Source organism: Myotis davidii, unplaced genomic scaffold (genome assembly GCF_000327345.1).
Source record: "Myotis davidii unplaced genomic scaffold, ASM32734v1 scaffold96, whole genome shotgun sequence".
Lineage (NCBI taxonomy): Eukaryota > Metazoa > Chordata > Mammalia > Chiroptera > Vespertilionidae > Myotis > Myotis davidii.
The window spans coordinates 9,416,595-9,439,250 of NW_006289416.1; the positions used below are offsets into that span (position 1 = coordinate 9,416,595).

Consider the following 22,656-nt stretch of genomic DNA (forward strand, 5'->3'; position numbering starts at 1 on the left):
ATTGTAAATTGTTTGCTGAGCAACGTTTAATCTTTCTGTAAGTTGTTTTGGAGTTTGACATGCATCTGCATCCAATAATGCTTTTAATTGTTGGTCTTCAACTTTTTCGGTTGACTTGGGTGTTGTCTTTCACATCGAAATCATCCCTTTTAAAGTGTTTAAACCAGTGTTCACAAGTATCTTGAGATGGAGCATGTTCACCATAAGCTTCCCGAAGTATACGATAACTTTCAGCAGCATTTTTCTTCAAAATAATGAATTAAAACTTCCCGCAAACGCTCTTTTTTTTGGCATGAAAGTTGACATTTTTAAGCGTAAAAATATCTATGATGTTAACACCTCCAGAAAATTTAACAGGAAGTTTTGAAGCTCTTTGTCAACACAACAAAATAACATGCATATCAAATCGCATATATATCAACATATGTGTAACTCCTTCTATTGAAAGAAATCTGCATTATTAACCGGTACACCTATAAGTTAAAGTTTACTTATAAATTAAGTGTTATAATTATATCCCACGTCGGTCACACCAGTGACCACAAGGTAGCCAGGTCTGTCCTCCCAGGTTCAGGTCTCTGTAATACCTGTAACACCTGAGAGGCTTGGCTGATTTCCCACCTCTCCTGAATTATTTGGGTGTGTATTTTTTGTCAGAAGGGGAAATGCATAGAAACATTTTTTTCAGCCCCTTTAACATGTAAATTCTCTTAAAAGTGCAACTACAGCGAATAATGCCTTATTAAGCTAACATGAGCCACAGTTGTCAGCAGCAGTCCGTGTCCAAGTGCTCAGGACAGTCGCCAGAGGTAGCAGACTCAAGGGGAGATTTAAACAGCAGTGGCTCAGAGGTGTTCTCCAAATCTTAGTGTGTGCTTTCCCCCCCTATTACCTTTGAACTTGTTCTCTTGGAAACATCCCGTTAAGTGTATTTATTAACTGGCTCCCTGTGTCTTTTATCAAGTTCCACATGGGACAGGAAAGTGAGTTGAAGACGTGGGTGGGAGAAGTCAGTTCAAGGCCAGGTCAGTAGAATTTGGCCTGTGCAGCCTTGTGGTAAGTGACCTTTGGTTAGTGAGAGCTGACGTCTCAGGGATGATGGCAAAAAGTCACGTTCTTCCATCCCCAGAATTAGGTCTCTGGCCTGCCCATGAGGACGGCATGTCCAGAACAATGACATTGAACCAGCATTGATGGCGGGGAGGCAAGTGGGCGGCGTTTACCTCCTCTAGGCCCCGTCAGCTGTTTTCTGTGTTTAGTGGTTTTCTCGAAGGGCGGGCAGCCTCTGTCTCTTCTGCAGTGATGGCCTGGATGTGCCTGTTTCTACCTGTGTCTTTCCACACCTGCTGTTTTCTCAGTGGCAGAGCTGAACAAAAACGGGCCAGGACACAAAATATATCCAGCCTACTCCTCCGCCTCCCACATTCTGCAGAAAGTATTAATAACTGTCATTCACACTCCCTCCCTAGTAGAAATCCCCGGTGGGCTAATAGTACTTGCGATAGCAGTGGACACTCACTGAGCGTTGATGGCCATTCCGTGTGTGCTAGATAGTGTGCCAAAACGCATAAAACCACCTTTGCATTTGTACTGTTCATTCTGAAAACAGGCCTCTCAGGTGGGTAGTGGTGGTGCTGGTGCCCTTTTTAGGTAAGAAAAATGTGGCTTAGGAGCCTCCGTTAATTGCTCAAATGACACAGTGGGTGAGGATTGAAAGCCAGGTTTTCAATCCAGGACGTGGGACTCCCCAGTCCGAGTTCCTCTGCTGACTGTGACACGGGCGTGAGACCGCAGGCATTTTTGAGGACCACTAGCAAAACTGTCAAAGAAAAAAGCCACCCTACCTGTACATAGTTGCCATCATTTGCTTTGAGATTTTTCTCCCCGTATCCAGAGTTCTCTGTAGGAACCAGGAAGAAAGCAAAGGGAAGTTGTGAATGGAAACATCTGAACATAAAGAGAATCCTTGGAAGGTAAAGAGGGGGCCAATAGTGCCTTTCTTCCCACCTGCTGTCATTTCCCGTGTTGCCTTCTAGAAGGTGGCAGCTCTTCACAGGGTTGTCTAGAAGGAAAGAAAGACCTGGGGGTCTGCAAGGCCTCTGGAGGTTCCTAACACAGGGTACCTGGGTGGTGCCGAGAGTCAGTGTTGTGCTGTTTAAGAAAGAGCTTGTTTGCATGTGTGCTGGGCGTGTGAGCAGGGCCCATGCTTTCAGGAGGCCTGTTACATCACTGGCTCGCACAGGCTGCTCTGAGTGGAAGGCTGATGAGGCTCCTGCTCTGGTGAAGTATGCCCGTCTGTGGGCTCAGCTAGTGCTGGCCCACCCCTGCCCACCCCCTGGCTGGTTGTCGGTCCTTGTCCTCTGTGGGTATCTCTTCTCTCTCTTTCTCTCTCTCCCTCTCTCCTAGTCTGCCAGTGCCCCCATTCCACTTCAGTGTCGCCTCCGGGCCCTGCAGGAAGTCTGTCCTCTGAGCTTCCTCATGCTGCCCTCTGTCTTCAAGTCCCTGCCGTACATGTCAAGGATTCTCTCCCGTGTCAGAGCACGTGTCCTGATAGAGCCTTCAGGATTCCACTGCTTCCATCGCTCAAGTCTTCATGATGAGTGACGTGTTATTATGACATTAAAGAATGTAATTTCTGGAAGGAAATCAAAACAGCTTTATCTGGTGGAAACAACTTATCATTTCTCTGCTTAGCTCCTTCCCTCTGCCTGGTGTACATTCCCTTGGTCACCACCCCCTTCAGGGCACAGCTCAGTGTCGCTTCCCAGAAAGGGGAATTTTCTGTTACATCATCATCCTATTTCATTTCTCTGCTAGCACTTCAGGCGATGTCTGCATGTTTCTTGTTTGCTGGCTGCGAATGTCCTCCTTCACTGCCCCGTGTCCTGACACATAGCTGCTCAGTAAACATCCCTTCAGCTGGGAGGGGATGGTCTAGTGGAGGAACACAAAGCAACCTGTCCTCTGTTTCCATCTTATTTCCCTTTTCCTCCCTGTTTCCCACACAACTGGCACATCCTTGTGTTATTGTGATGTGACCTTTCCTAAAAATAACCAAGAATTTTGCTTCTCTTTTCCAAGGAGAGAGAATTGTAATAGCATTCTGCAGAACTGCCAGCTCTCCAGCTCACAGCTGCATTATCTCTCTGTCCTCATCCTAATGGCCCTAAAGATGACCCCCAGTAGAAAATGTCATTGTCCTTAGGATACCTGTTTCTGTTGACTCTGGTCATTTGGTTCTGTGCCTCAGTAGAATCAGGCCAGTTGATTTAATCCATAGAAAGCACTTGAAGATGAAGGTGGGTGGGGGTGGGAAGAAGGAGGTGGTGCTGGATGTAGCCTTCAGCATTTTGGGTCAGGAACTGTACCAGGTCCGTACAGGTTTTTTGTGGCAATATCAGGTGGGGGTAGGGACAAAAGGGAACTTGATATTACTGAAATGGCTATTATATGCCAGGCATTCTACTAATTATATCCTTTACTCTTCTGTGCAGTTTAGGAGGAGGGAGATAGTTGATGCTGGGGAAATGGACACTCAGAAAGATCAGTACCTTCCTGGGTCCCTGCGAAGACATGGCAGAGCTGCACCTTGAGCTCCTGGTCCTGTCCCTCCCAGCCTGTGCTTTTTCCATAGCATGGGGCTGCCTGGACACAGAAGCTATGCCTACTGGAGAACAATCCATCACTCCTTCTAGAGCAGTGGTTCTCAACCTTCCTAATGCCACGACCCTTTAATACAGTTCCTCATGTTGTGGTGACCCCCAATTTCATTGTTACAAATTGAACATAACTAAAGCATAGTGATTAATCACAGAAACAATATGTAATTATATATGTGTTTTCTGATGGTCTTAGGCGACCCCTGTGAGAGGGGTCTCAACCAAAGGGGTCGTGACCCAAAGGTTGAGCACCACTGTTCTAGAGCATGACATGGGAACCGGAGGAGTGTAGGAAGGTGGGAGCCCATGAGGGGTCATGCAGGCGTCACAAAGGGGAAAGTGCTTGCCGTGAGGTTGCGCCAATATGTGACTAACGAGAGGTTTCATGTAACTTTAGATAAGTGATATGGGAAAGTGTGATTTATAAAGTAGTTGGGAGGTGATATGTGCTTAATTCTCCTTTCTAATTGCCTCCCCCTAATCCAGTAACAAAGAGTGAAAAAAAACTAACAAATAGTTGTCGACTGAAAAATAATATCGACTAGGTGTTTTGTCATCAAGAAGGGTTTATTTGGGGAAAAGAAAGGGGTGCAGCCCAGAGCACACAGACAAGGCAGCTGGGTGCACACTCTGGCCTGTGTGCCAGGCGGGAGAAGGAGGTTAAGGGAAAGGAAATTAGGACCACAGAGCTTTACTATAAATATTGTTCTGCCTGTAGGGTTCTTGTGATTGGTGGAGTATGAGACCTTCTTAAGCCCAGCTCCTCCCACAGACCCTCCACACTCATTGTGTTGGCTTCAAGTTCCAGTTGGACTTCATCGTGCATTTTTATCCCTGTGAAGTGGGTTACACACAGCACCTGCAGTTCTCCAGGGTGCCACTATATTACCGCCTGTGGGTCTTTGCAATGTCCTTTCCTTTGCTTAAAACGTCCCCACGCGCTCACCTGGTGAACATCTCCTGAACCTTTCCCACCTCAGCCTCTCCCTGACACCCTCTCAGCCTCCTGCTCCAGGGCGAGTGGATCCCTTCACCTGCTGTGCTGGCTCCTGTACCTGGGGCTGCTGTGTGTAGCTGCTACTTGTCTGCCTGCCTGTCTGTCCCCTGGACTGTAACCTCTAAGGCCAGGGCCGTGGCTTCCCCATCGAGAGAGAGAGCCAGCTGGCCGATGTTTCCAGCTGGGCGAACGCACAGATGGGCCTTGTAAGTTTCATCCCATAATCTTCAAAGTGATACAGAGAGCTGATGCTCCCCAGCCTGGTCCTGAGCTTTGAGGATCAGCTCGAGGGGCATGCACAGCCCCAGGCAGTGCCATCCAGAGGTGCTCCTCCATGGAGTCCATGGGGGCGGGGGGGGGGGGGGGGGAGGGGGGGGGCGTGTGCAAGTCTGGAGAACCCAGCCAGCTTCGAGGCCCTTCATTCTTTGCCTCCTCGGAAAGACAGCATCTAGAAATGATAGAAAACATTTGGTTAGGCAACTTATTTTGTTCCTAATCTTTTTAAATCGTTCACTTTCCATACTCCCTTGAGTTGTTCTCATCTTTGGCTTCATTACTGCAGATAATCTCTGTGCACACATTATTCTGCCTAGTCATTGTTTACCACACCTATTTTGGCAGGGCTAAGTGTTTGGATTGAAAGGTACTCCAGAGTTGGTGGACTTTGGGTCTGTATAACAGTACGGCTAAGTGGAAAGGTTTTTATTGTCATTTGTTTTTGCTTAGTTTAAGTGAGCTCTGGGGGTGTGGGGGGGGATGGATTTAGAGCACATGGTGTCACTGAGTGGACATCTGCACACCCTTCTGAGTTTTTCGGAGACAACCTGGTAGCCAGGTAGTTCCCTGAACTAGTGGGGGGAGAGAGAGAGAGAGAGAGAGAGAGAGAGAGAGAGAGAGAGAGAGAGAGACACCTTTGAATCTTAGTGATTAAGGCTCAGGAAGGCAGGACAAAGTTTCCTGGGGTCTAGAAGAAGCGAGACAGATTTCCCTCTAAATTTCCAAAAGGGAAATGTACGAAGAAACTTTATTTTTTCTAAGGCATCCTATTAAAGTCACTTTGTTCAGAAGCATAAAAATAGTCATTTAATACGCATGTTCCAAAAAGAGGGGGAGGCCGAATGAGGCCCGAAACTGGGCCTGGGCCTGTTTCCTTCAGGAACTGTCAGCGTGACGTTGGGCTTATTTGCTCTGGGTCCCGCTTTCTCCATCTGTGACTTTAAGAATGTCGAGTCTCTGAGGTTCTTTTAAACTCTCACTTCAGTGATTTTAACCTTCGGCCTGCCTCAGGCCTGCCCCTTTGAGCAAGATCTCCAGCTGAGTGTCATGCTTTTGTTGCTGGCCCACAGAGGAGGTGGAGGCAGTTGAACTTTGTAAGGCTGCAGCCTGTGCCTGGGGGAGGGGGTGGGGCTGGAGAGGCCCAGTGCTGCCCCCACTGGTCAGATGCCTGTCTGCATTTGGAGACTGGCTGTTCCAACAGTGATCCTGTGATGTTTTTTTGAGTCACGCTGCTGTTCTAGAACTCATTATTGTCCGCCCTTTCCCACAGGCACTCATGGCCCGCCCTCATTTGGTTCATTCTAACCATCCAGCTGTGTTAGTCAGGGTCCTCCAGAGAAAGAGAAGACAGGACACACAGGCGATCCATAGAGTGTAAGGGATTTATTATGAGGACGGTCAAGAAGTCCCAGGTTGTGCCATCTGCAAACTGGAGACCCGGGAGAGCTGGTGGGCCACTCAGTTCAAGGCTGTAGGCTGAGAGCCAGGGGAGCCAATGGGGCAAAACCCAGTTCAAGGGCAGAAGAAGGTGAGATGGCATGTCCCAGCCCTATCAATAAGGCAGGAAAAGAGGGACAGATTCTTCCTTCCTCCACCTTGCCATTTGTTCTATTCAAGCTCTCCTGGATTTGAGGAGGCCCACCTAAAGGGGAGGTCACCTCATTTACTAAGTCCTCCAATGCAAATACTAATCTCATATGGAAATAACCTCCCAGACACACCTGGAAATAACAGCCTGAGCATCCCCTGGACCAGGGGTCTTCAAACTACAGCCCGCGGGCCACATGCAAATACAAATATTGTATTTGTTCCCGTTTTGTTTTTTTACTTCAAAATAAGATATGTGCAGTGTGCATAGGAATTTGTTCATAGTTTTTTTTTTTTAAACTATAGTCCGGCCCTCCAACGGTCTGAGGGACAGTGAACTGGCCCCCTGTTTAAAAAGGTTAAGGACCCTTGCCCTGGACAGTCAAGTTGGCTCACAAAATGAGCCCCGGCACAGCCTCACGTATCTTGCTTTATTCAGACGTACCTCTTCACTCACCCAGCTCACGAGCACATTTCGGCCCTTCAGCCTCATCCCTGCTCGGATTCCTCTTGAGGTTTCTCATCTATATCTACTCTGTTCATCCAAATTCTAACCTAAAGGGCCCAGACTATTTTTAAAGATATCTATGAAGATAACACAATTATTAAATATTGGATATGTTAAGATGGTCCCTTAATATTTCTCAGTTGTTTAATGTATGTGAAGACAATTGTTCTAATTTGTCTTTTTAAGTTTCTCAACACTTGCATCTTTTATGTGCTTCAGGACTTTAGTGTCTGGCACATGGTATTTCTTGACAAATGATGAATGTAGTAATTAGAATTAAGCTCAGAAGAACCACAAGTAACTGTGCTTAAACAAGATAGAAGTTTGTTCACCTGCTGTGAAGAACAAGCTTTCCAGGTGTGGTGTGCCGGCTGTGCTCCATCAAGTCCTCAGGCCCACACTTCTAGCCCACTTCCTGACCATTTCTAGGGTCTGGCTCTCATCCCAAGTTCAGAGGCAGCCTCTGCACTCCACACAGCAGAATGAAGAAAGGGGTGAAGAGAAATGGTGTAAAGGGGGCACGCCACTCTAGAAGGGAAGGCTTCTAGAAGGTTCTCCTGACACACCTACGTTCCATTATCTGGGATTTAATCACATGGTATACCCAGTTGCAAGGGAGTCTGGGGAAAAAATCTCTATTCTACTAGTAAGTAGCTATTTCTCAGCTAGAAGTTTAACTGTTTGGGGAGGGAGAAGCTGACGGAGCGAAGAGCAGCTTTGCCCCTGCTGATGTGGTTTTGCACCTGGGTACCCGCTGGACTATGTAGATGTTGAAGCTCTTTGTGAGAAATTCAGGAGGACTTTTATTTGCCTGCAGAAATTCACCACTGTCGATTTTTGAGTAGGCACATGAAGTGGTCAGAATGGTATTTGAGGATGAATATTCTAGCAGATGTAGAGGTGGTTAAGAACCATGAGGGTCGGCCCTTACTGGTTCGGCTCAGTGGACAGAGCTTTGGCCTGCGGACTGAAGGGTCCCAGGTTCGATTCCAGCCAAGGGCATGTTCCTTGGTTGCGGGCACATTCCTAGTAGGGGGTGTGCAGGAGGCAGCTGATCGATGTTTCTCATCGATGTTTCTAACTCTCTATTCCTCTCCCTTCTTCGTAAAAAAAAAAAAAAAAGAACCATGAGGGTTGGAGAGAGGAAGACCTATCCCATCCATGGCTGGAGCTGTGAACTTGATGGGTAGTTCCTCCTTCCCCTCCAGCTCTATTTACAAGCATGCAAGGCTTTCTTGCCATGTAAACAAGATCTTCCAACCCATGGCTTTGAAATTTTATCACTTGTTTTTTTTTTTCAAAGCCACTAAAATGTAGGGATTCTAGGAGTTAAGATCAAAGACTAAGTAAAAATAGTATTCTGTATCAAGCCTAAGACTATCTCACTTATGAAACTGTTGGGGCAGAAAAATAACTCCTTCCATCTCAAGGTCCTTCTGACTGCTCTGATAATCAAATTCACATGAGACTAGCAGAAAGAAGGCAAATTCAAGTTTAATAACATGTATACCTTCTGTATATATGATAAGAAACCCAGGAGCAGTAACTCACCAAAATGATGGAAGCCAGCACCTTAAATACCACGTTCACCTAAAGATAGAGAAGGTGTTAGAGGTGGAGAGTCAGTTATGGGAGGTGACAAGGAAGAGCACAGTAGACAAGGGTAAGATTGTTATGTAGATGTAAGACCTGCCTTCTGCACTGACGGTGAACAGCAGTCCCCGTACTGTGAGGGAGATACCCTTACAGATGGAGGCTTCCCTTAAAAATGTAAAAATCGTTTCACAGCTGTAACTTCTACTTGCTTTTCAGAGCTTCTCCCACATCTGCTGTTGCTTACAATTAACCAGTGTAAAATGATCAATATCCCAAAGAGGCATATTTTGGGGTGGAAAACTTTGCTCACCTCTTTTGTATTAAAGGGGAACATAACTAGCAAAGGTGATGCCAAAATTATAATTTAAACTCATCTTTATATTTTGAGTAGAGAAACTAAGGAACGGTAAATTGGCTGTAGAAACAAACAGTAGCAATGAAGAATGGACCAGGAGAGTGTTTTGACTCAGTAATCAGTTTCTGAATTAATGTAGTTGCAGACTGTGTATTTGAGTGCAGAATGACTGATTTTATTCACATTTTCTGCCTCCTTAAGATTATTGCCTATATATCAAGAATTTGTTGAAATCATCTGCATCAGGAGTAGTATCTAAGTTTCTTTTATCTTGCCAGTTTTTAGAGATCATTTTTAGTGTACACCATTAAATATGAAATAGAATTTTCCTGCAATTTAATAAATCTTGGATAAGGTGCATTCTCTAGTAATGCAGTTATTACTTTATTATTTCTTTTTGGCCTCATTCAAAACAGGATTTGAGGCACAACTCACATTGTGTTGACTCTATAAATCTTGGTCTTTTCATACAGAAGTAATGTAACCCAAAGCCATGCTCCATCAATTGTGCTTTCTCTGTATCTGACCCTCCTCTGTTTGTGCTGGTTTGCTCTGGTGAAGCATCTGGTGCTATTTTAGTGTTATAGTCTTTTTTTTTTTTCTGTGCATGACAAATTGGTTGCATGTTTTATCTCGCTACTAGTTATACCGAAGTAGGTTAGAAGATGGGGAGCCGGCAGCAGCCCTTTGGGGTCTGACCTTCCTCACTTGAACAGTTCAGGTGTGACCTCAGTAGGACATGGGAGGATTGTCCATTGGGTTTGGGTCATGTTTTTTGTAATGATATAAACCATTGAGCTTTGTAGTGTTAAACATAGGGCACCGTCTTCTCAGTGAGATTCTTGGAACTTGTTGGTTACGAATAAAGCTTATCGTATGGTCTCTGAGGCGAGGCTGTGAGTGTTGGGGCCAATCCTGATAACCTTGTTCGCTCTCCCGCAGGAAGCAGGAGAACACCACCTGCACTCAGTATTTATCCTATTAAAGCAAATTCTTACCACTGCAGTATATTTCGAAAGAGGAAGGGTAGATGGGATCACGGCTGTGTCAGCTTCACAGGTGAAGAGGGACATGTTGGTCATTGGTTTTAAATATGTGGACTTTTCACAGCAGGTAACTCAACAGTGTTTACCTGGAAATACTGTGGCACTGCTAATTAAACATGAAAGGAGAAGCTGAGCTTGTTCTGTTTATTAGCATTGTCCAAAGGACTGTCGGTATTGCTTCATCGTTATAGGTATTTGGTGCCCAGTGAAAAAAATTTATCAAGTTTATAATATGTTCTTCCTTTTTGGACTTAGTTTTGTGTGTGTTTTTGTTTTTAGAAAACAGGGGATACACCTTTTAGATCGTTGAGCCTGTGTGAACGTTGAGCCTAAGTGCCATTAATTGGAATGACTGAACAATCAAGGGGAAGGGGCGACCTGCCCTCCCATCTGTCAGGCATTGGGCATATTGAGACATACAGAGAAGTCCACAGGCTTTCCTTTGTTGCCTGTCCTTCCACTGGAAGGACCTCTCCTTTTCTTGGCTTTATTGATACTCATTTACCACTTTTTGTTTTCTGCCTTATTTGCATTTCTCTCATTTTTGTATGTATCTGGCAGACACGTAACTTTGATAAATCCTCAAATTCACAAGCACAGTTACAACTGTGTTTCTCACATTACATAAAGTGTAACTGAAAAAGATTTTAAGAGATCACTTCAGACCTTTAGTGATTGTAAAAGGCGGACTGAAGCCATAAAATTATTCATTTATGTTAAATTAATACACTGAAACCATCTGCATCACGAAAGGCTTTATTGCATTGTCATTATACAGGTAAGAACTAACAAATTCCTTACCCTTTAACACCCCAGGGCTGGCAAAAATGTAATACTGGTGAGACTTGATCCTGAGACCTGCCACACAGAGGAGTCGTCTGGTCCTTGGCCAACTTCAGCTTTGATGTTGGCCATTCCTTCTTGGATAAGTCAGTTGACAGCAACTTGACAAGGGCTGCTGGGGTGCGCCCTGTCTGTCCCGCACCATCCACCTCCTCATCTCCCACTGCCTTCAGCCTGCCCTGGGCTCCCATCACCCTCTGCCACCTCATCTAGATAAGCTCACTGCAGTCTCCCAGATCCTTTCCTGCTCTGACAGCTGCTGTCCGTGCTGAAGACAGGGTTTTAATTTTTAAATGAACCTGATTTTGTCACCTTCCCTTCTTAGAGCCTCTCAATGACTTCTCGTTGCTAAAAATGACAGTCTCCGAAGAGGCCTGAGCTTTGTGCGTCCGCCCTGCCCTCTCTACCTGCTCTTTCTCCCCAGTCCTGGACCCACCCGCTCCCTCCTCTCTGGGAAGTTCAGACACACGGTTCTGCCCCTCACTCAGCTTCTTGGTGGCTGTACCCCAAGCATGTCAAACTCATGGACCGCAGGCCTCATGCCTCGTTTATTTGGCCTGTGTTAGCCTTTGAGTTTGACATGCTTCTCAGAGCACTGGTTTTCACTTGAGTTATAATCAAGTGGAGAGTTTCTGTTGCATTCCTAAGCAATTGTTGGGAGCCCTGACTCTCTGCTCATGGTGGAGCCTGCCATATTTGCTCTCTGGCACATAGCAACATGTGGTATCTGTTGAGTACATAATAATGCAAATGGCACATCATAATGCAAATAGCACATTATTTTCCCAAGTTCACATAGGAGGAGTAACCACTAGGCATACTGTCTCTGTACCATGTATCATCATCTGCTTTTTGTCTAACAAGTCTGTGTGCATAAGGTCGCGATCACAATTTTCTTTTTTAAATTATTCACACATATACATGTGTATACCCAGATTTCTCTGGATGGCAAGATTATGGGTGATTTAGTTGATTTTTATTTTATTTTTTGTGCTTTCCGATTTTTCTATAATGTAGATAGATAACTTTCATAAATAGTAGAGGAAAAAAATAAGTAAATTTGTTTAGCATTAGATATGTTTACACAAAAGAAGGAGAAACAGGTTTCAAAACAGAATAATTGTCCACATTTCTAAAGTGCTATGCACCTTTATGTCTTCCATTATTGGGAGGAATTAAGACGAGACTACAGTCAGTTGTGCAAGAGAGAATTGTTTTCTTTGGTTATTGGATACTTACAGGTGCTTAGCTCAAGGGCAGGTGAATTTGATCTGAGGTAATAATGAAGCTCAATTTAAGAAGGTTTTTACCCCTGAAAAAGGCTTTAGGATGATATAACCAAGTACTTTCTTTTTATTTGATCGAGAACTCCTTCCCTTGCCCTTCACCCATATCCATGACTGGGCCCGTGTGTCAGTCTCCCCTTCCTGCATCATGACCATCCTTGGGTTTTACCAGTTAAAGCAGCTAAGAGCACTGCAATGCTTTGATTACACAAATGGCTCTTTAGACCCCTTCCCTGTGTAGAATTGAACTCCTTCCTCTTTGCTTCTGCTCCCTATCAATGACATGTTCCTATGGCAGCATCTTGAGCAAGTCACTATGATATCTGCTTGCATCACTTTTCCTTTTGACCAAAAGGTAAGTTCTGCAGAAAGCAGGGGACTTGCTTACCCGTCCATCATGCTGTCCCCTCTCTGTACTTGGCAGGTACACAGTGTACTTTTCAAAGATGAATTACATCTAAGGTTATGGTGTAGGTTCACACTTAGAACTAAGAGGTCAAAGGGAGAGGGCTCAAGACAAATAGATTAAAGACTGAGAAGAGCAATTTTGAGAGCTTTATGGAAAAGTAAAGAGGACATTTGCCAAAGGATTGGAAATATCTGCCTAATGCTGTTATTGCCATGTGAATAACCCGGGGAAATGAACACCATTGGAGAAGGGTTCTACCGTACTTTCAAGAAGGCATTTGAATACAAAGGAGTATATTGTTTTCATCCACATTATGGATGAGTTATACTCACGTGTTGTCATCTGTGACTTCTGGAGTAACCTATTTGGTTAAATAAACTGGCCACCTCCTTGATCCCATTTGCTTGGAAAAATATTTACTTATTTTTATGTCTGTAAATCTTTTGAACAGCATCCTGGTGGGGAAGAAGTCTTACGGGAACAAGCCGGAGGGGATGCTACTGAGAACTTTGAAGATGTTGGGCACTCAACAGATGCTAGAGAATTGTCCAAAACATATATCATCGGGGAGCTGCATCCAGTACGTGCTTTTGAGGGGCCTTTACTTCTTTCTCTTTAAGGCTATAAGTTGACATTACCCAAATCTGTAGACTTGCAGATTTAAAAAGGAGTAAAGTAGAACAATTCCTCCCGATTTTACAACACCATTTTTGTCAGAAACAAATTGCCTAGAAGTTTCTTTGCATTTCCCTGGTTGCATTTCCCATTGGCATTTAGAGTCAGAATCCTCTAACCCCGAGGTCATGCCCTGGGGACAGTGTGTCTCAGACCCTGAAGGGTCACAGAAGAGCAGATTTTAGAAAGTGGAGGGTATAAACCCAGTATAATTTTATTTTTTGTAGTTTTCTTTTTTGACCAAAATATTTTTTAAGAGTCCCCCTTCTATTTTCATTAGTTTGAGACTATTGTATTCTTAAAGAATGATTTTAATTAAGAAAAATCAGCTCTGTTAAATGAGTAGACTCTGCCTTCTATAAAACTTCACCCCAGATCTTTGGGACCATCCCCACTGGTGCTGGTTCATGGACTGGCCTTGAGGAAACACTGGCCTGATTCAGCTTTTATATCAAGCAGGACCTTCCGTGCATTTGTAAATGGCCATGTACAACTTCACTAGTCTGTCCACTGAAGTTATCAGGAAAATAGCTGCAAACTTGGACAGAAACAGCAGAGCTGCCCACCGTCCTGAGCAGCGGGCGTTCCCGCCTTGTGGTGTGTGAGTGAAGGAAAGGAGAGAGGAGGCTCTTCAGGGAAGCCTGTAGATGGGACCGTTTAGAGCACTTCCACATTTCCACTGAGTTGGCAGTGGGGTTTGTGGAGGTAGGAATGGTACTTGGAGAAAATACAAATCTTCATTTGTCTGGAGATTTTATACACCCAAATACTTTCATCTTCATACTTTACCAAAGGGGGGCAGTTTTATGGTAATCAGCGGGGCCTGCCCTTAAAAATGTTCCATCCTGTCCTTACTCTCCCTTCCAAACCTTGTGAGGGTAGAGTGCTGGCTTTTTAGGATGTGATAGCAGCATTTTTGTCTCATCTCCCTATGGGATTCACCTGTGGTCTGTTTTAGATGCACTTTATTTTGGACTGACTCAGCCAGAGGTTTAAGTAGATTATGACACTACAATTGGAAGATTGCAGGAATTCACTGAGGATATCCCACAAATTGTACACACACATACATATACACACAATGCATATACACATACTCACGTGGATATATGCACAATGCATATATACATACACACATATATACACAATGCATATACACATACACACACATATATAATGCATATACACATACGTATGTACACATACATACACACATCTCAAAGGCAATTTGAGAGGATAGAAGGGAGGAATCTGATTACTCAGCTGCTCCCCGAAGTAAAGATCAGAATCCGAGTTTAATAAGTGTACACACCTCAACATATAAGTATGACTATCATGGATACTGTTCTAAACTTGGAACTCTAGATCAAAATACCTCTCAGCACTTAATCAGCTAACAGTTTTTGCAGTCAAGTCAGTGGGATCAAACTTTGTGTTTAGCAGCCTAGATAAATGAACCTGAAATGATAATTACTGAACAGTAACATTTTTTAGAAATCGCAGTAAAATGAGCACTTTGGAAATGGCACATTTGTAGACGTTTCCATTCTGTAATGTGTCTTGTTTTTTATTGCAGGATGACAGACCAAAGATAACCAAGCCCACGGTAAGTGTGACCATCTTGGTGTCTCGGTGGCCATAGTTATTGTCACTGTATCTCATCCATGAAAACCGGAGGGCAAAGGTCTCTTACTGACCTGACTGAGGCCAGCACAGGCATGTTTCTAGGTTAAATGAATATGTAACCTGTTGGGTTGGCTCAACACACTTTTGTATTTATATAGACCAGTCATTATGTTTCATTAGGAGAGTCGTGTGTTCTCATCATAAACTCTCAATACCTAACAGAATTTTCCCATCATGATTATCAGTGGATAACTTTTGAAGAGCTAGCTCCTTTTTATAACTCGCACTGTGCCTTTGGAGTGAAAGATTTGACTCAGCCCTATTTTCAGAAAACTTAAAATCTGATTGAGCTGAGGTCTTAATGCTTAAACCTTTGAGGACACTTCCTATGTCTTCATCTCCACATCTCAGGCATAGTAGATGTTCAGTAAATCCTGGATAAATTTAATGTTATTTAAGTTAAATGATAACTTTTTGGTGCATTTTTCCTTAGGAAAGAAAAATAATTCTAGTGATACTAATTTTGTGCCAGGTACTCTAGCCCGTCTCTCTGAGGTGGTCATCTCACTCATACTTGAAGATAAATCCATAGTAAGAAATGTGACAGCCGCCTGAGTCCCCGAAAGGGCAAGTGGGAAAAATAGTCCTGGGCCTGTAACTAAAGGACTGTGAGGGAAGTTTGCTTAAAACAAATGACAGAAAGTATACTTTTTCTGTTTTGGTTTATGTTCTTGGTTTTATTAGAGAGAACACCGCAGCAAGACTGCACAGGGCTCGTGTTAGGATCTGGTGAACTCATTTACCAGGTGTTACTGACAAGACATTATCTAAATTTAATCTACAAGAAAATCAAGCAGTTAATCTAGCAGAGCATGAAGGGCCACTTTTACCTTGGCAACCCAGATAGTATAGTGAAAGTCTGCGTGATGCTGTTTCATTTATATTTTCTCTTCCCCTATTCAAGGAAGGCTTAAGTTCAACGTTTTTATCTTTGGGAAGATAAAAAATGGACTTAAGACTTTGAATTGCCTCTGTAACAATTGTGTAGAATCCTTGCTGTTGGTTCATATGGCTTTAGAACCTTTTCTGAGGCTGCTTTTTGGACTGCAGAAATTCTGCGGTGCATGAAGTTTTTGCTTTTTCTCCAATGATGCATTTTAAATTAACAAATCTATATCCAATTTTCTTACATGGAGGATATTAGAGGTTGGAGTGCCTTTTCTTGGTTGTAGTTTTCAAAGCATTGCTGTATGTATGACTTTATTTGGTTCTCAGGCATCCCTGAGAAGGTGAAGACTACGACACTCAGACCTTGTCCCAAGTTTGCCCTTGTTCAAGGTCACACTGCAGCACCAGGGCCAGCACCCATTTTAGGTTTGCAGACTCTTAATCTTAAGCTTATGTAGGCTCTTGACTTCACTAATGAAAAGCATTAGTCTGACAATAGTATTTTAGGAAAGAGTTCCAATTAAGGAATGGGCTAAATTAGATGACTTTGATTTGCAAAAGCTCAATGACCTTTGCATGTCTTCACATATGAACTGCGTTTAGAAGCTGCTGGGAGGTAGCTTGTTAACCTGCCACCTGTTTACTCAAGGTCACAGGGTGAACCGGTGTCAGAGCCTGTAACAAAAACCATGGTGTTTTCTCCCTGTTTGTGGTTGACATATTGGTTAGTTACATACGAAACTGAACCTAGCCCCTTCAGAGCATTGGGCAGGAAAGACCGTTTCCTTTTTCATCAGTGGGCTAATTGGTAATTCAAATTGGCTTTATTTTCAAGCATCCTGGGGTAAAAGCCTAACAGTTAACAAGCAATCAAAATCGCATATGATCTCTTAAAGGTTAGCTCTGTACAATTTCACTGTTGCTGCTGGTGGTGAGGATATACCAGTGGTGTTTGAGCGTCAGTGCTCAGGCCGAGTGGGCGGAGGGAGGCCAGGCCAGCTGTGTCCACGCAGTTGCCAGCATGTTCGGTCAAGTGCATGTGCATGTGCTCCGTGTAACAAAGTAACGGATGCGTGTTTGCCTGCTGTTTACTATTTCAGGCCTAACTTTCTGGTGTGACAATAATATTTTGCCTTCAATGAACTGTTGTGTGGCAGAGTTGATTATGTCTTTCTCCTAATAGCCAACTAGTATTTTTGCATATTCCATTTCTAAGAATCTTTGTTAATGTTACTTATGATATATACAATTTGAAAAATCACCTTGCAGTAGTTGTGAATACTTGTTGTAGTCTCAAGGATTGAACGTTGCTCAAAAAGATAAGAAATGTAAAGTTTTCGTTTTTAATGATTTATTTCCCCCCTCCCCCCGTGTCAGGAATCTTAACGGCCATGTTCCCAGGTTGGTGGGTCTCTGAACTGCTTTGCTTGCTCATCCCTAACAGGTGTCCGCCCTTCGGCGGGAGCTTCGGCATGCCCGCTGTGTGGAGCTTCGCTTCAATGCAGACCTGCACACCGCTGCTTGTGTTGCTAACGGTTTTTTGTTCTGCGCTTTGAGACCCTGCAGAGATAAAATGCTGCTGCCACCTTCTTTAATGGCTTCCTTCCTCCGCGGTCCTAATGCTTTTGCTGGTGTGGATTTCAAAAGAGTGCTTCTTAACACGTTTGCAAGCCTGGAAAAGTTTCTGAGTCACGAGGCCTTAGTCATTCGGCTGTTTGGGGAAGTGTGCATTTTCCAGAGCCATCTCGGTTCACTCTCCCTGTCTGACTAGAACTCTCAGAAGCTGCTGGGAGGTAGACTGGCCAGAACTGTGACAGACCCCAGCACACAGGGTGTCCTGGTCAGGAGGTTCTGGGATGACAGTGTGAGGTCAGTCCCCAAGGCCTCCAGGATCTTTCTAGAACTGTCTTGTCAGAGCTAAAGAAAGGTTGCCCAGGGTGTTACAATTTAAATGGTGGTTCTTAATTTTTTCTTTTTGGTTGACATGTCCTTTTAATATAATTTGGGGACACTTTTACTTCATATAAGATTTGAATGAAATAAATGTTTTTATTGAACGTTTCATTCATGATTTTGAAGAATTAAACTTTCTTCTTAAAGGTAATGATGGGGTTGTGTGTGTGTGTGTAAATCGTATCTGTTGTCCTTTTCTACATTAAACTATTCAGATATCTGTTGTATACAGGATCTGTAGCCTATTAGTTTTTAACATTTTCTTTCAAATTCTCGAGGTTACGTTCATAAGTAACTTAAATGTAGATCATTCTTAAAATTCTTCAGAAAAAAATGGTGAAATTAAGCATTTTAGTGAACAGAGGTATATGATGTAATTTCCCCTTTCAATATCTTTTTGAAGAATGCAGTAGATGAAATACTGTGATCTTATTATAAAACAGGTTTTTCATTCAGTTGTTCCCCTTAACTTACTTTACTTTTTTTCTTGCGTTTCAGGAAACTCTCATTACTACGATTGACTCAAATTCTAGGTATGTGGTAGTTTCCTTTTAAAATTATTGTCATCAGAAGGCTCCTAGAATCAGAGTTGGACTAGAGGCCCGTCCCTGACTTCAGGGCCTCTCTGATGCTCAGGCTCTCATGGAGCTCCCCTCAGTGGACATCTAGGGGTCACCTCCACTCAGCACCCAGACTGCTCAGGGCATTCCCTCCTAACCTGCACACAGCTCAGACCGAGAGTCTCCTTTCCCCACAGGGCAGTCCGAGGGCTGCACAACCTTCTAATCTCCAGGCAAATATTTTATCTCCTTCCTTATTTGATTGTGGTCAGTTCCTTAAACTGCAGTGATTCCATCTCTCTAAGCATGGCTCAGTTTTCCGTGGCCCTGAAATTGAATCCTGTCATCCAGGTGTGACCCAAATCACTTGTTCTGTGGACTAGATTTCTTCATTTTAGTCCAAGATTATGGGAACATTTTTGGCAGGTCTGTCGTATTGACTTGTATAATTTCCACCATATATATATTTTTTGGACCTGAGCTTAAAACCACAGATTTATGCCAATTTTATTTCACTCTGTGAAAGTTAATTGCCTGGGCTGTTGGTGTTCTGGTCCCTTCCTTGCCTCCAAGCAGTACCACACCTTACTCTTTACTGCCACATTGTTCCTTCCAAAAGGGAAAGTAAAACCCCACCGAGATGAAAATCACACCGTGATCCTTCTGCATTGAAATCTTTATATTGGCATGGTCTTTGAATGGGTTGATGTGTGCAGAGGATTGAAGGATGGAAAGTGTATGGCAAAAAATGGATGTATACATAGATGTTGTCTGGCTTTATTAAGATTCTAAAACCTATATATTAATTTCTGTTTCCTAAGAAATGATAGATTCAAATCTAAATTGAAGACCTCCCTAGCTCTGCCCCTGATTTGATCTGTAATCTGTTATTTATAGTAGGTCCAAAATTCTAGCCTCAGGACTGATCACTAGGTCAGTTAGGCATTTTTGTGAACTTACATACAACTGTGGGCCACATGTGGTTTCTCAACACGCTAAGTCTGCTACATGCGTGTAAAGATTAGATTTTCCAAACAGAGTACAAGCGGTAGAGCTGTGGTGCTAGTCAATCTTAATTAGCCTTTGGTTCAAAGCCCTTACCTTTCCTTCCAGCTCAGGGTGCCGGATTTGCCCTTGGCAATAGCGCTTGCAAAGGCTCTCCCAAAAGGGGAAGCTTGTCCTGGTTCTCAACCTAGTGCTGAATGTCTGAAACTAGAATAACACCTGTAAGGACTATTCCCTTTGTGAGTTTGTGATACGTAACCCAGAGTTGATGTCCTTTAGGTAAGTCACCAGTCCTAGATCATAACATCTTTTGGGAGAGTGATTCATAGCTGTTTGTACATGTTTATAGAAGGAGATATAAGTGGAACTGGGGGGTGAGGGAAGAGGTCATTAGTTTTCTTCTATAGCTAGAACAATAGCTGAATTGGCCAGAATGCCAGCTTACATCACTTTTAGCAACTCAGAGTGGTCTTTCATGGAGAGGTTAGAGATGATTTCCATGGTAACTGGAAGGTGCAGAGACTGTGTCACCTGCATCAAACACCATGAAGTATCATTGCTGTTCCTTTCTAGCTGGTGGACCAACTGGGTGATCCCAGCCATCTCCGCACTGGTCGTGGCCCTGATGTACCACCTCTACATGGCAGAAGACTAAACACCTCCGCAGAAGCCAATGGAAAAAAAGGCTGCCTTGGATCAGGAAGAAAGAAGCCAGTGTTAGCTGCTTCGACGAACAGAAACCTTCACCTGAAAAGTAATTTTAATACACCTATTTCCCCCTCCTACGTTAGAAACAAACCAAGTCAAAAAGAACTGTTCTGTTCTGTCTACCCTTGAACTTTCGCATTGTGCCTTCTTCCTCATCAACTCTTTTCAACGTCCCACGACGACGTGATTTACTCACTGTAGGCACGATCTTTCGAAAATGCACCTGGCTTTTCAAATATATCACCCTGTGTGCCTGTCAATGTGGGATGTAATTGTCTTTAATGTTTCAAATCTCTGATTGTCTAGCGAAGTCATTTAATGTATTAATTAAATGAAGGTCGTATGACGTGAAGGTTTGTATGATGTGAGGAAGGGAATATCTAGTTGAAAACTTGGTATTGCATGTTTCCCATTTAATTTCTTTCTCAAGGAAATTAAGAAAGGCCCTGGGTATGATAGCCTAAGGATTTCTAAACATTGTTCTACCTGAGATGATCAAAAGAGAAAGTGGAGATTTCTTCTCTTCTTTGTTTAAAAAATACCAGCAACAAAAAACAAACTTGAAACCCATGAGAGGACATTACAGCTATCCCTTCTCTCAGCTCCAAAATATCAGTCCAAAATGTTGGGTTATATAGGTTCTCAAGGTGAAAACTGTTGGTGTATTCTTGCAAGGAAATGCTGATTTTCTAATCCATAAAAATACACATTTGAAAGAGATTGTGGGACATTTGGAATCTGATGTTTGAAGGCATTGAGCTGTTGGAGATGAGCCTTGGGGAATCTAGCAGGGCTCCGAGGACTGAGTGGCTCATCTCCGATTATTTTCTCTGCCCCATGCTTTTTGTCTTTCAAAGTGGAAGCTGGGGGATGAATCTGTAGACACTCAGTGCTCTAGTTAGCTTTGAATGTGCAAGTTTCCATGGGCATGCTAGCTGACTACAGAGGTGAGGGTTCTTCAGAAACCACTGACACACTGAAAGGAATTTTTTTCTTTTTTACTACAGAGAATAAATTTTTATAACCATTGACATGTATCACCCTTTGCATCTTCTGTCACTGAAAGTTAAAGTTGGAGCAAATCTAGGGGGTGGGGAAAGATGCTGTATCATGGGGGAATCCTTTACTCAGATTTCAATAAACGCATGCCTGGAACACGATCACGCCTCCTGTGATGGCCTTGCGGTGCTGACGTTTCCTCTGAGTTCCGGGACATCACCGACATCAGAGTCCGGGGCTCTGGTCCACATGTGCTGCCTTGGCTTAATCATGGGGAGCTAAGGAGCGACCTAGAATGGCTGTTAGGACCTGCATTCTACTTTTTGACACATAACGAGGATTCCCATGTCCAGTTTCTCAGTTTTTCCTCTAGGAACGGAGAGAGGCTGGTTAACTGCTCAAGATGTGTTTTTCAGCATCATTATTGTGGGTGTGTCTGCAAAAGGAGCAGTAAGACCAAAGGGATTAAAACAAGAAATGGGTGCTCGCCACCAGGGCTTTCTGTAATCTCAGAACACACTCCTAGGAACTGTTGCTAACGGAGACCACACGGCGTCGCCATGGGGGAGAGGAAAGCTGGTGGGAGGCTTAAAAACCTTTTCTTGAGTATGTTCAAGTTTTAAAGTGATGCCAGGTGAGGTATTTCTTCTTTCATTTATATATATCTAAAAAAAGTTTAGTTATTCCTTTGCTTTGGTTCTCTAAAGGATACACTCAAGAACTTCATTAATACTAGAGGTCATAATGGTAATTTTATTATTCACCTTGTATTATTACTGTGTTAATGAAAATTTAGATGAATACAATTTTATGTACTGTAATTACAATTTATAAGGTTATGTGTTTATATGTAATATTACTGTCGTTTTTCATAACTGACACTTTTGAGCACTTCCTGGATGCCAGACACTGCCCTGAGTAATTGACATGAATCACCTCCTTCTGTCTTTGTAATTACTGCCAAGTCTTGTTTTGCAATAGCACAGCTAGGATAGCAACCTAAGTCTGTGTGGCTCCAAATACATTTCCTTTGACTACAAGACTCACTGCATGTTTACATGCATATTGAAAGACTTCTACCAGGGTGGGCTCCATGCTATGCCCTCCAAAGGATGCACGGGAATGGATGCTGGGAGCTTCTATCTCATCACGGAGGAAAAAAAACCTGCACAAACCACTGTGAGAGGAGGTGTACCAGGAGACTATAGAGCAAGTCCTAGGATGCTGCAATCCCAGAGGTATTCCATTGTGTAAATGTATCATAGCTTTTTTATCTACTCATACTGATGGGCCCTTGAGCTGTTTCCAGATCTTGGCTACTGTAACTAATGCTGCAATGAACATAGGGGTGTACATATTATTTCGAATTAGTGTTTTGGGTTTCTTAGAATATAGAAGTGGAATCGCTGGGTCATAAGGCAGTTCCATTTTTAATTTTTTGAGGATTAAACTGCATACTGCTTTCCACAGTGGCTGCATTCTGCATTCCCACCAACAGTGCACAAGAGTTCCCTTTTCTCCACACCCTCACCAGCACTTGCTATTTGTTAACTTATTGATGATAGCTATTCTGACAGGTGTGAGGTGATACCTCATTGTGGTTTTAATTTGCATCTCTGA

The 22,656-nt window shown here is 43.3% G+C and overlaps 1 protein-coding gene and 1 long non-coding RNA gene across 9 annotated transcripts in view; both read left to right on the top strand.

Moving 5' to 3' along the window:
- The window catches only part of LOC107182814, a 12,660-nt gene extending 1,260 nt beyond the window's left edge, over positions 1–11,400 (top strand). Inside the window, exons 2-7 of one of the 7 annotated variants that reach the window (XR_001513561.1) lie at positions 965–1,056; positions 1,895–1,973; positions 6,203–6,306; positions 8,840–8,968; positions 9,921–10,037; positions 10,841–11,400. This is a non-coding gene — a long non-coding RNA (uncharacterized LOC107182814). Of the gene's footprint in view, positions 1–964; positions 1,057–1,894; positions 1,974–3,494; positions 3,758–6,202; positions 6,307–8,839; positions 8,969–9,920; positions 10,092–10,840 lie in introns of those variants that run through there. The other 6 variants (XR_001513563.1, XR_001513560.1, XR_001513562.1 and 3 more) reach the window with 6 other exon arrangements.
- The window catches only part of LOC102767585 (cytochrome b5), a 27,403-nt gene extending 6,209 nt beyond the window's left edge, over positions 1–21,194 (top strand). The window contains exons 2-6 of one of the 2 annotated variants that reach the window (XR_001513558.1): positions 13,014–13,142; positions 14,814–14,843; positions 17,189–17,212; positions 18,263–18,297; positions 19,903–19,960. Coding sequence is in view for 1 of the 2 variants with exons in the window: in XM_006761917.2 (XP_006761980.1) it covers positions 13,014–13,142; positions 14,814–14,843; positions 18,263–18,297; positions 19,903–19,984 (276 nt within the window). In the remaining variant the exon portion in view is untranslated. Of the gene's footprint in view, positions 1–13,013; positions 13,143–14,813; positions 14,844–17,188; positions 17,213–18,262; positions 18,298–19,902 lie in introns of both variants that reach the window. The other variant, XM_006761917.2, reaches the window with a different exon arrangement.
- Positions 21,195–22,656: the final 1,462 nt, after the last annotated feature.